At 50.3% G+C, this 12,146-nt stretch overlaps 1 protein-coding gene and 1 pseudogene across 1 annotated transcript; one reads left to right on the top strand and one right to left on the bottom strand.

The window, feature by feature from the left end:
* Positions 1–215: 215 nt before the first annotated feature.
* Positions 216–2,359, top strand: LOC125513564 (protein G1-like1). The gene is made up of 2 exons (XM_048678692.2): positions 216–386; positions 1,259–2,359. The coding sequence occupies exon 2, from the start codon at positions 1,306–1,308 to the stop codon at positions 2,083–2,085; it is 780 nt and encodes a 259-aa protein (XP_048534649.1). The 5' UTR covers positions 216–386; positions 1,259–1,305; the 3' UTR covers positions 2,086–2,359.
* Positions 2,360–8,571: 6,212 nt separating this feature from the next.
* Positions 8,572–10,812, bottom strand: LOC147964395 (uncharacterized; annotated as a pseudogene).
* Between the last annotated feature and the right edge of the window lie 1,334 nt (positions 10,813–12,146).

The following is a 12,146-nucleotide window of genomic DNA, read 5'->3' as shown; positions in this document are numbered from 1 at the left end:
AGCCATGGAGGACAGGGGATGAGAGAGAGAGAGGGAGTAGATCGACGACGATGATATGAGAGAGAAGGTGAGGTGACAACTGAGGTGACGACCTTTTCTGCAATGTGGAAAGGATCGACATCCTCTCTCTTCCCCCTGCCCCACCAGGTTTGATATCCGCGCTCCCTGGGTCCCGCCCCCTTGTCTCCCTTCCTCCTTTACATAGACCCTATCTTCTTCTTCTAGCTCTTGGCCTCCTCCTCAGTTCCCCTCCCCTCCTCACCAGAAGCTCGCTCAGGCAGCTCTGGTCTGCTGCCTCCACCTCCATCGTGCCGGCTGATCGAGCAGCTGGTTTTCCTGGTTGCTTGCCTTCTTGCTCGTCGTCGCCCACTTTCATCGTCTTCTTGGTGAGTGCGTACGTTTTCTGCTTCATCGGGTTGCAGATTTGCGCGCCCTTTCCTCTCGATCTTGATCCATGCTCTCTGATTTCTGCTTGATTGATTATGTGCCTTGAACTGCTGCATCTTGGCATGTGTTAGTCAAATCTAGGGCATGCTTGTCTGACCTTTCAATTTGGGAATCAAGAACCAAGAAGCTTTATTTAATCATGCGCCTCCCCTCCCCCCGGTCGATTTAGTTTTAGTTTTCTTCGTCTTCATCGTCATGGACTAGATTTTTTGCGTGCCTGTGTGAATATATCTTCACTGTACCAAGAAAGAAAGAAAAAGCTAGTACCAGATCTTACTACTAGCGCTAGCTAGGGTTCCATTAATTCCATCCATGCGTGCGAGTTAGGGCTTTTTCAATGAAGTAATCTCACCCGTCGATCGCCATCACTGTGCGTCTGCGCAGGTAGCTAGCCTCAGAGCTCTTGCTACATCCTACAGCGTGTTTCTGTTTTTGCCATGTCCCGTGTTGTTTTTTCCCCTTCTGCATGTCTCAGGTTGTGTCAGCTCGTTGCATCATTGCATGGCTGCCCTGCCAAACCTCAGCTCAGCTGAGATCGTAGGTTTGAGAAACATGCGGCCTGAGAAACACTTGTCCTCATGCTAGTTAGGTGTCAGCTAACCTGAAACCCTAGTTCTCGCTGAATCTTGATCTGCCATAGCTAGAATCGGAGGGAGATACTAGTTCGCCAAGAATTTCAAGAAACCCACGAGCTCTTGACAGTACACTGGGACACTAAGCCATAAATATAGCTATAGATATATATTTATTGCAGTCGTTTGACCATTGGTCAAGGCCGGCTTTGTTTATTAATGCCATGTCATCGGTGCAGATCTGAGGTGAGAAGCGGCGAGGAGGCAAGTTGGTCGGCCGGCGGCGATGGACATGTCTGGCGTGAGCGCGGTGGACAGCCCTGGAGGCGGCAGCGCGTCGTCGGTGTTGGGAGCGCCGCGGCCGAGCAGGTACGAGTCGCAGAAGCGGCGGGACTGGCAGACGTTCGGGCAGTACCTACGGAACCACCGCCCCCCGCTGGAGCTGGCGCGGTGCAGCGGCGCGCACGTGCTGGAGTTCCTCCGGTACCTGGACCAGTTCGGCAAGACCAAGGTGCACACCGCAGGGTGCCCTTTCTTCGGCCACCCCTCGCCGCCGGCGCCATGCCCGTGCCCGCTGAAGCAGGCGTGGGGGTCCCTGGACGCGCTGGTGGGCCGCCTCCGCGCCGCCTTCGAGGAGCACGGCGGCCGCCCGGAGGCCAACCCGTTCGGGGCGCGCGCCGTCAGGCTCTACCTCCGCGACGTCCGCGACGGCCAGGCCAAGGCGCGCGGCATCGCCTACGAGAAGAAGCGCCGGAAGAGGCACCCCCAGACGTCGTCGAAGCAGAAGCAGCAGGCGGAGCCGGCCTCCGCCGCGGCCAGCCCGGCGCCCGTGGACAGGCCCGACATGCGGCATGGCATGCTGGAGCAGACGCACTACCTGTTCCCCATGCACGCGCACCTGTTCCAGGGACACTTCCTGGCGCCGGCGCCCGACGGCGACCCCGTGGGAGCCCTGGATGGCGTAGTCCCCGCCGGGGATGACATCGTGATGGTGATGGCGGCCGCGGCAGCCGCCGCCGAGGCGCACGCTGCCGGGTGCATGATGCCGCTGTCCGTGTTCAACTAGCTAGCTCGACGCTGAGAATTAAGTAATTAAGTAGGCCTAAGTAAGTCAGGCGTGCATGTTAGTTTTGGCAATGGCGATGCCTTGGCTTGGTCATCTCGCCATTTGAACACCCCTAGGTTACTTTGTACGCAGTGCGCTCCATCTCTTCGAGCGTAATCCACTAGTAGCTCTTTTGGTGAATTTGCATTAGCGACTGAGGTAATTGATCATGGTTATCTGTAATGTAATCTGCATGGTTGTGTACGTGAAGTTACAAAAGTTGGCAGGTTTGAAATGTTGGCTTAATGAAACTCACAGCCAATTAAGTGCTATGTTTGTGGTTGTAAAACAAAAGTGCTATGTTTGTGTTACTCCATTTCATGGTTAGCTAGCACAGAATGTTTCTCTAATAAGTGTCTGATTTAGTTCACCAAGTCATTTCTCATTCTAGTTCGCTGAGAAATACTAAAAAATAGTGAATATAAATGTAGGGTCACTGGTCATATCTACTAGTACTAGTTTATAAAATCCCGGCCCAACAGTCATATCTTCAGCTATACTTTACTTTTCTATTCGTATATTAATGAATATAACATTACTGTCGTGCGGCGATGCTTCTGATGGCATACCTAGCCAAACACAACTAACGCTCATGCACCTGTCGGATCCAGCTACAAGTACTTCCTTCGTTTCTTTTCAGTCTGCATATAACATTTGATTAAAGTCAAATTTTGTTAATTTTGATTAAATTTATAAAAAAAATATCAAGATTCACAATATGAAATCAATATTACTAGATGCATCATGAAATGTATTTTCATACTTTGTGTAGATGTTCATATTTTTCAATATAAATTTGGTCAAACATTATGTAGTTTGACTTTAATCAAATCTTATACGCGGAGTAAAAAGAAATGAAAGAAGTATATGAATATACGATACTTAGAGCGTCATACATCAAATAATGCATTCCACATCAGTCGGATATCTTAAATTCATATTATTACGTGCAACATAAAACGATATTTAAGCGAAGCTCGTCTGCTCCGCCATGCTCATGTCTGGCGGCCGGCTGTGCTCGTCAGAGTGTTGGTTCGATCGTCGTCAAGGTAGAGTAGGGTATGGGACACGAGCCGATTCACGGGACTTAAGGCATCGCCGTCTTCCATGCCCTGTTCTTCCTCGTCGGAGCCGGCAACTTGGATGGTGTCGGTGAACGTCAAATCGATGATGGACCCGTCCTAAGATGAGCCGGCGCCATCCATCACAACGCGGTTGCGGTGTTCGGACTGATGCACCATACGGGTCGCCGGAGAATGTGACTCCGCCTCGTCAATGTCCACCGTCGCGAGGGCTGCAGCCCGCTACCTCGCACGGCGGGCACGCCGTTCCATGCTTTCGTCGGACGACGCCCATGGTGCGTCCCGCTGCTCGGCACGCTAACGGAGGGGTTACACGTCCGCCACCGCGTTCAGAGGCCAGACAGACCACACCGCCTCTGCTGAGGCAGCGACAACACACCTAGTGCCGGATCCACGCGCCATTTGGGCGGACGCAATGGATTCTTGATGGATGGAGTCCGAGCACTGTTGTGCACGGGCCTTTTTCCAGGAGCGGCGAAGCACAAGCCGGACGGCCATCTCCTCCTCAGGGCCACGTGGGATGAGCTCGGGGTCGACGGATTTATAGGTAAAGGACTTGAAGCCGTTGCCCGCCATGCTGGAGACGGTTGGAGACGATAGTTTGGGTGGCGGAGGAGAGTGGAGCGAAATGGTTAGGGTTTGGTTCGGCGAGCAGATGTGCAGAAATATATGCAGGGGAGGGTGGACCATCGTAAGCCGGTGATAATGTGACGAACGCGTCCGGGCATCCTATATATGTCTTATATTTGAACTGGATATGAGAGGTGCCAATCAGCCCGAGCGTCTGAGATCCCATTTGAGGTCCCTCTGGATGGCATTTTTCTTATCGACCAGTGACTGAGGAGTCGGGGCGTTTGAAGTGTCGGGCTGTAGACGCTGTTATCAAGTAGGAGTAGTACACGCTTGCATCTTTGTATACCGGTTGTGGCGGCCAACATCACAACAACGTACTACGTCAGATTTCAGTACTACAAGCAATCAACGATCCATTCTCCAGTGTACTGTGGCCAATTCAAAAAGTTCATCACTCTCCGCCATCGGATCGATCGGGCGCGCGCACCTTCGTACTCCAGAACTTTTTAATGGGATAGCGAAAGTAGTTTTGATGGAGACCAAACATAGACGTGCGGTGCGAATGCAGCTGCCATTCCCACCAGCTCAGTGCGAGCGTGTGGTTCCTGCTACTCGCCTTGCTGGAACCTGCACAGTGATATCGGTGTGCTAATGGCATGACATCGATGCAGCGTATGATCTTCAGGCGGTACAGATTAATGAAATGGTTGCCCACTTGATTCCCATGCAGACTGGGAGTGGATGTGACTCGTGCATGTACTGCCGCTGCGACCAGGTTTCCCCTGATTTGGCAGTGCGCTGCAGCCTGTGCGGGGCGCCTAGACCTGGACCAGTCAAGCGTTTCACAGGGCCTATCTTGGATTGGTCCATCCGAGGCAGTTTTTTGCAGAGATCAGCTCACTATTTCAAAGCTGTCTTTCATATTAACACTTTTTTTTCAAAAAGAAAAACTCCCCGGTCTCTGCATCAGAAAAATGCATACAGCCACCTCAATAAATAACAATAGGTTCAACAAAGTCGTTAAGTCTTCAACAACATAAAGGCGAGCTCACCAAGAGCATCGCAGCTAAACCAAGATAAACCACAATGGCCACAACCGGCTGGTAAAAGAAAAGATAGGAGCACTAATAGCCTATCCTATTACATGACCGCCAACCAAACTGGTTGAAAATATCCCGCGCTACCATCTCCCACCGGACAGATCCAGTAACCAAACGCTCCCTGGCCTCCGTCGGAGTGAGTAAGGACCACATACGGATCAGCGCCGTAGCACGGAATAAAACCTGCAAAAAATGAATAGTAGTTATTTTGTTAAAGACCAAATTATTTCTGCAGTTCCAAACTGCCCATAACAACGCATACACTCCTACACAAATATGTCTAGCTGTTTCGGACTCTATCCCATCCAGCCACGTTCCAAATAACGCCCCGACCGTACTCGGAGGAGTAATGTTAAAAGCAATTTGCACAGTGCGCCACAAAATTCTCGCCAAAGGACAATCAAGGAAGAGATGCTTAATGGTCTCGTCCTGGTCACAGAAGGTACACCTAGTAGATCCAGTCCAATTGCGCTTGACCAAGTTGTCTTTTGTTAAGATTACCTGTTTATGGACAAACCACATAAACACTTTGATTTTCAAAGGCACTTTTACTTTCCAAACATGTCTGGTACTAGGAATGACCGTGGAATTGATGACATCGGTGTACATCGACTTGACAGTAAATTGTCCGTTCCTAGTAAGCTTCCAACTTAGCTGATCGGGCTGTTGCGCTAGCTGAACTTCCATCAGTCTACGCACCAGATGGAGCCAAGCTTCCCATCTCTCACCAACAAGCACCCGCCGAAACTGAATATTAAGGGGAGTGGACTGCATAACCATTGCAACTAGCGCATCACGTCGCTGGACAATTCGATACAAGGTTGGGTACTGTATTGCTAAAGGTGTATCACCCAGCCAGGTGTCCTCCCAGAACCGTGTGCCATTTCCATCACCGACAATAAACTTTGTTCTATTAAAGAAGGTTACCTTAACTCTCATAAGCCCTTTCCAAAACGGCAAATCAGTTGGTCTCACTGTCACCTGTGACAAAGTTTTGGACTACAGATACTTGTTACGAAGAATCTGCACCCAAGTTGCATCAGTCGGACCCGAAAGCTTATACAGCCACTTACTAAGCAGGCATCTGTTCTTGACCTCAAGATTTTCGATACCCAACCCCCCTTGGACTTAGGTCTACAAATAACATCCCACTTGGCGAGTCTATACTTTCTCTTAAGTTCATCACTCTGCCAAAAAAATCTTGATCGGTAGAAGTCCAGTCGTTTCCTAACCCCAACTGGAACCTCAAAGAAAGATAATAGGAACATCGGCATACTCGTGAGTACCGAATTAATAAGAATTAATCGGCCTCCATACGACATAAGTTTGCCCTTCCAGCAACTCAGTTTCTTTTCAAACCGATCCTCAACGCATTTCCACTCTCGGTTTGTAAGCTTACGATGGTGAATAGGTATACCTAAGTAAGTGAAAGGTAAAGCTCCTAATTCACATCCGAACAAATGCCTATAAGCCTCCTGTTCCTCCTTGGCTCTACCAAAATAGAACAGTTCGCTTTTATGAAAGTTAATCTTTAACCCAGACAATTGTTCAAATAAGCAAAGCACCAGCTTCATATTTCTCGATTTTGCCAGTTCATGCTCCATGAAGATGATAGTATCATCAGCGTACTGTAAGATGGACACCCCCCCATCAACTAGGTTGGGCACCAAGCCTCCCACCTGACCGGCCTCCTTTACCCGACCAATTAGGATTGCCAACATGTCAACCACAATGTTGAACAAAACAGGGGACATTGGATCTCCTTGCCGCAGACCTTTATGTGTCTGGAAATAGTGCCCAATATCATCATTTACTTTAATTCCAACACTCCCTTTTGCATAAAGGATTCTACCTGGCGTCGCCAAGCCTCATCAAAACCCTTCATGCGCAAGGCCTGCTGAAGGAATGGCCATTTGACTTTGTCGTACGCTTTTTCGAAATCCACTTTGAAAACAACCCCATCCAATTTTTTCGTGTGGATTTCATGGAGCGTTTCATGAAGGACCACTACACCCTCAAGGATATTCCTGTCCGGCATGAAAGCAGATTGGGTAGGCTGCACAACAGAATGCGCAATCTGTGTGAGTCTATTGGTCCCGACCTTGGTGAAAATTTTGAAACTGACATTAAGAAGACAGATTGGCCTGAATTGCTCAATCCTCACAGCCTCTGTTTTCTTAGGAAGAAGGGTAATCATTCCAAAATTTAGCTGAAATAGATGAAGCTTCCCAGCAAACAAGTCATTAAACATGGGCAACAAGTCCCCTTTAATGATATGCCAACACTTCTTATAAAACTCCGCTGGGAAACCATCAGGTCCCGGCGCCTTGTTATTCTTCATTTGCGAGATAGCCTCGAGCACCTCATTCTCCAAGAAAGGAGCCGCCAGAATATCATTCTCCACCGAAGTAAGCTGAGGAATATCCTCAACCCTTGACTCGTCCAGAGACACACAGTTCTCTTCTGGAGGGCCAAACAGCTGCTTATAGTATTCGGTTATGTACAATTTTAGGTTATCCTGTCCTACAATCGTACCCTCATATTGCTCAAGCTGAAAGATCCTCTTCTTTCGATGCTTACCGTTAGCGATCATGTGAAAGAATTGTGTGTTCGCGTCCCCCTGGACAACACGCCGGACCTTGGCCCGCAACGCCCACTTCAACTCTTCTTCTCTAAGAAGTTCTTTGAGCCGCAATTCCGCCTCTAGCTTGGCATGAAGCTCCGCAACCGGCAGTATCGTGGTTTCCGCTTTTACATCCAGAGACTGTATAAGGACAAGGAGCTTTTCCTTTTCGGCCTTATAAATCCCGCTCAGATGCTTAGCCCACCCACGTAAGAAACTTCTCAAATGCCTAATCTTATTTTGCCAGCGCTGAAGCGCGGTCCTCCCTCCTGAATCCTTAGCCCACTCTCTGGCCACAAGATCCAGGAAGCCATCTCTTTCAAATCAAGCCATCTCAAAGGAGAACACATTTTTGTTCCCCAGGTGCGTGGGTTCACCAGAGTCGACAAGTAAAGGCGTATGGTCAGAGATGCCACGGGACAAGGCCTGGACAGTCACCAAGGGAAACTTCTGTTCCCAATCAACGCTAGCCAACACTCGGTCCAACTTCTCATACGTCGGATTTGGCATCGCATTCGCCCAGGTAAACTTTCTACCCGATAGCTCAATTTCTCTCGGGTCCAGACTTTCAATGATAGTGTTAAACATGAACGACCATCGTCCATCAAAATTATCATTGTTCTTATCCTCACACCGTCTTATAATATTGAAATCACCCCCACCAGGATGGGCAACTGCTCGGAGCCACAAATCCGAACAAGATCAGCCAAGAACTCAGGCTTGAGCTCGGGCTGTGCAGCACCATACACCGCGACAAGAGCCGAATTAAACCCATCAACCTTTGAGCGCACCCTAAACTTGACAGCAAAGTCTCCCATGACCACACCGCGAACCTCAAGCGCATCACACCTAACTCCGAGAAGGATTCCACCCGACCTCCCTCTCGGTGGCAAGCAATGCCAATCGAAATCTATACCTCCCGAAAGAGTATTTAGAAATTGAGGTGCGAAGTTATCTCTACCCGTCTCCGATAGAGCTATGAAATCTAAACAATGCTCGACAGACGCCTCTGCAAGAAACCTTCTTTTAGCCAAGTCCTTTAGACCTCTGCTATTACAGAATATTCCTTTCATATTTCATCATGGAATTTTTTTGCCGTACGTATCCTAGCACTCCTACGCGATGCGGAAGCCAGGTAGAACTTCCGTTTCCACTTGCGCTTGGGGATCGTTTGATTCTGCAACTGGTCCTCACAACCAGTCTCAGACGGGCTAGCCAACACTATCTCGGTAGACTCAGCCTGAACATCCTCATCAGTAGTAGGTTGCATAAGATCCGCACAAAAGTTATCTAACACCCTCACCCCGAGCGCATCAACCTCAGAATCACTCATAGGTTTGACAGCCGCAATATTACGGATCATCTCTAAGGCCCGCTCAGCCTCTAGGTCTAAAAGATCATTAACAGAATTAGAAATTTCAGTGTCATTACTACCCAACGAAACACCTAATTGATTTGCATTCTTAACAATATCATCATTTGAAAAATGCAAAATGGAATTAGATATATTGACCGACATACCAGTAGTGACCTCGACGTCACGAAGCTTGGCCGCCCTCATGGCGCACCGCTGCTGAATATCGTCCATGTCAGGCTGGCTTTGGAGTCGTCCACTCATCCGGCGCCCCTCAGACACCGGATCCTGAATCCCTCCAAAAGCGATAACCTCCTCCCGAGAGATCGCGGCCGGGGTCCGGCCTCCTACCGCTCCCCAACCAGCAGGCTGATCCACCTGTACGGACTCACCCGAGATAGGCAAAGCACTCACAGTCGATGCGTGACGCGGCCCATCTGGCGATACTCGGGGGGCCATCTGCCCTTGCTCCCCACCCAGCACCGGAGAAGCTACCCGCACAGGCACCGGAGAAGAAGGAGGCTCCGAGGCCACCTGCCCCGAGCCGCCTCCCGCAGGCGAAGCCGGCATCAACCGACCGGCAGACGCGACGGGGGGAGAGATATCCGAGGCCACCTGCCCCAGACCCCCTCCCTGCGAGGAGGAAAACTCGGAAGCCACCTGCCCCAAGTCGCCTTCCTTAGCAGAAGGAGAGCAAACCGAGGCCGCCTGCCCCAGGTCACTCCCCGACAGAACAGGTACAACAAGCCGCGGCACCTCCAGATAAGGTGTCGTCTGCTGGGCACGAAGGGGAGTGGCCACCGGCCGATCCCCAGGAATCGTGTCCACATCATCCTCCAAACCCAAAGCCGGTAACTCGCGCTCAAACGCCTCCTCGGACTCAATTCGATCACTCCAGAGCCTCGGTGGTGCAGAGTGAGGCTCAAAAGACCCAAATCTCAGAGTCGTCGAAGGGACCACAGAAAGTGAGACTGCTCCATCCCCGGTCGACGCCGGCTCGGGCCCCGGCCCCTTGGACAACTGTCGTCCAGGTTCCTCGACCGGCGACTCACGAACTCCAGCTCCGCCATCACTCTCATGCATATCCATATCAGAATCATGAGCCGGCGCACCCAGAAGGCTCTCATCCTCAAACTCAATAGCCAAATCATAGACTCTGCCTCGATAAGCCCACTTAACCACATCCGAAACATACTCAATGTTCAAAATACTAACCAAGACCCGAGCAATCCCATGAGCTCGGGTAAACTCCATGTCCACACGCTCAGGCTTCCCTACCAAAATGCCCATACTGGCCACCACCCGAGCATCCTGCAGCGGCCTAGAAGGAGCCCCGGAGAAACGCAACCACGCCTGAGTAAGCGGCGTGCCCTGTGGCTCCACAAGCTTCCACTCCTGAAACTCAAGGATACCATCCGTTCCCGGCACCTTACACATCCCAAAGCTCAACAGCCTCTGCAAATCCTCAACAGAAGGAAACTCAACCCTGAACATCCTATCAGCCATACTAACAAGGTCCCACTGGAACTCCCCAGGAGCCAACTCCTGGAGTCTCTGCACGATCTATGTCTCAGCCACCTCTCCTCTGGTAACCTTGACTATCCCCGTGGTCATACTCGTGGACTCGTCAGCAGCCTCTCGCTCATTTGGAGATTCAAAAAAAGTTAACTCAGCACAGTATACTCCATACATCATGAGCGACGGTGCCTGATCACGCAGCATCGGACACTCCCCAGACTCGTGTGCCAGCTTACCACAGGTATCACATAACATAGCCACACACTCCGCGATGAAGTGACCCTTGTCACCGCACCGGTAACAAAGCATCTTTTCCTTCCTATGCGCCCACTTGGAAGCCCTCTCAGCCTCAGACCTATCAGACAACTCCGCAGAAACATCGGTCATAACCTCGTTCTCAGGAACCTGCACAGAGGCAAGAGCCGTCACGACCTCCATAGCGTGGCCAGGCAAGAGAGGGCCCTCGGCAGACTCGTCAGCTGTCGTCTGGTCGACCACAACTGGAGGTGGCGGAGGACGTGGACGGTAACGGCCCCCTCTGCCTCCTCGACCACCCCGATAGCCACGGAACCCTTGTCGCTGGCGATGTCCCGGATCCGAGGGACCCTCGACGAAGCCTCCTGAAGGACCCAAGAAAGGCCTCTCGGCAGATCCATCATTCTGCCAGGCATAGCCACGGCCACCACCCGTTGATGAAGAACCATGATGTTGGCTCGTCCCGTAAGCATCATATCCGTCATCCCCCCATTGACCTCGGGGTGCAACCATAGACCCAGGCGGGCGAGCAACGAGATGCGGAGGAGGAGCTGGGGGCCTAGGTGGCGCAGCTCCCCGGCCCGCCGCAGGCACGGCCGCCGTACTCTGCACAGCCGGGGGCGGTATTTGCACCGGACCCGAGGGTGGAGGAGGCCTAGGAGGCACAGCCCCCCGGCCAAGAGCCACCGCTTTTTACAAATGATGGATTTTACCGACTCAAAATGAAGCATCTAGAGCATACAAAACACAATAAGCACACCCTTGACTTTTGCATAACTAGACTGCACAGTTAACACCAAAGCACACACACAAAACACACCGACAAATATCAAAGTCATACTCCCTTCATCGAAAATTGGTTGTTGCTGAAATGAGTGTATGTAGACACATTTTAGTGTATGAATTCACTCATTTCAGTAACAATTAATTTTGGCCGAAGGTAGTGTAAGATCGAAGCTATGTGTAGGCAAGGAAAAAAACTAAAGTGATCAAATCCACAACCGGCAAACTACGAGTCTACGAACAATAACCATATTCATACGAACATCTCATGGCATCACAAGGACGACAGGTATCTTCAATAGCAACACGTTCATAAAGTGTGAGGGCCCTGCCCTAGTAGGATCAAGACCATCGATTGTACAAGCAACAACGATCTCATGACCAATATTCGCTACGTACAACTGATATCACAAATACACATCCATTACGACACGTTAAAGTCTTACATAAATATGACCATTATGGTCAAGTCTTACATAAAAGCCACATAGGCAAATGCACCAAACAAACACTACAGCGAAAAGTCCAATGATAACTTGTGCCCATGTCACGAGCCTTAACCCTTTGCTGCATCACCTGTAGGTATGGTATCATGCAGACATAACGTTCTACTAAGTTAATATCCTACTACTCAACAAATCAATGATTCTCCTACTAAGTTGTTTCCAAAAAAGAATTAGATTTTAGTGGTGCATGTTATTCCAACCTTACATGAGCAACCAATATACCTCGTT

Source organism: Triticum urartu, chromosome 6A (genome assembly GCF_056163025.1).
Source record: "Triticum urartu cultivar PI428250 chromosome 6A, HENAU_Tu73, whole genome shotgun sequence".
Taxonomy (NCBI): Eukaryota; Viridiplantae; Streptophyta; class Magnoliopsida; order Poales; family Poaceae; genus Triticum; species Triticum urartu.
Note: the sequence above shows the minus strand (reverse complement) of the source record. Positions and strands in the feature narration are given on the sequence as shown.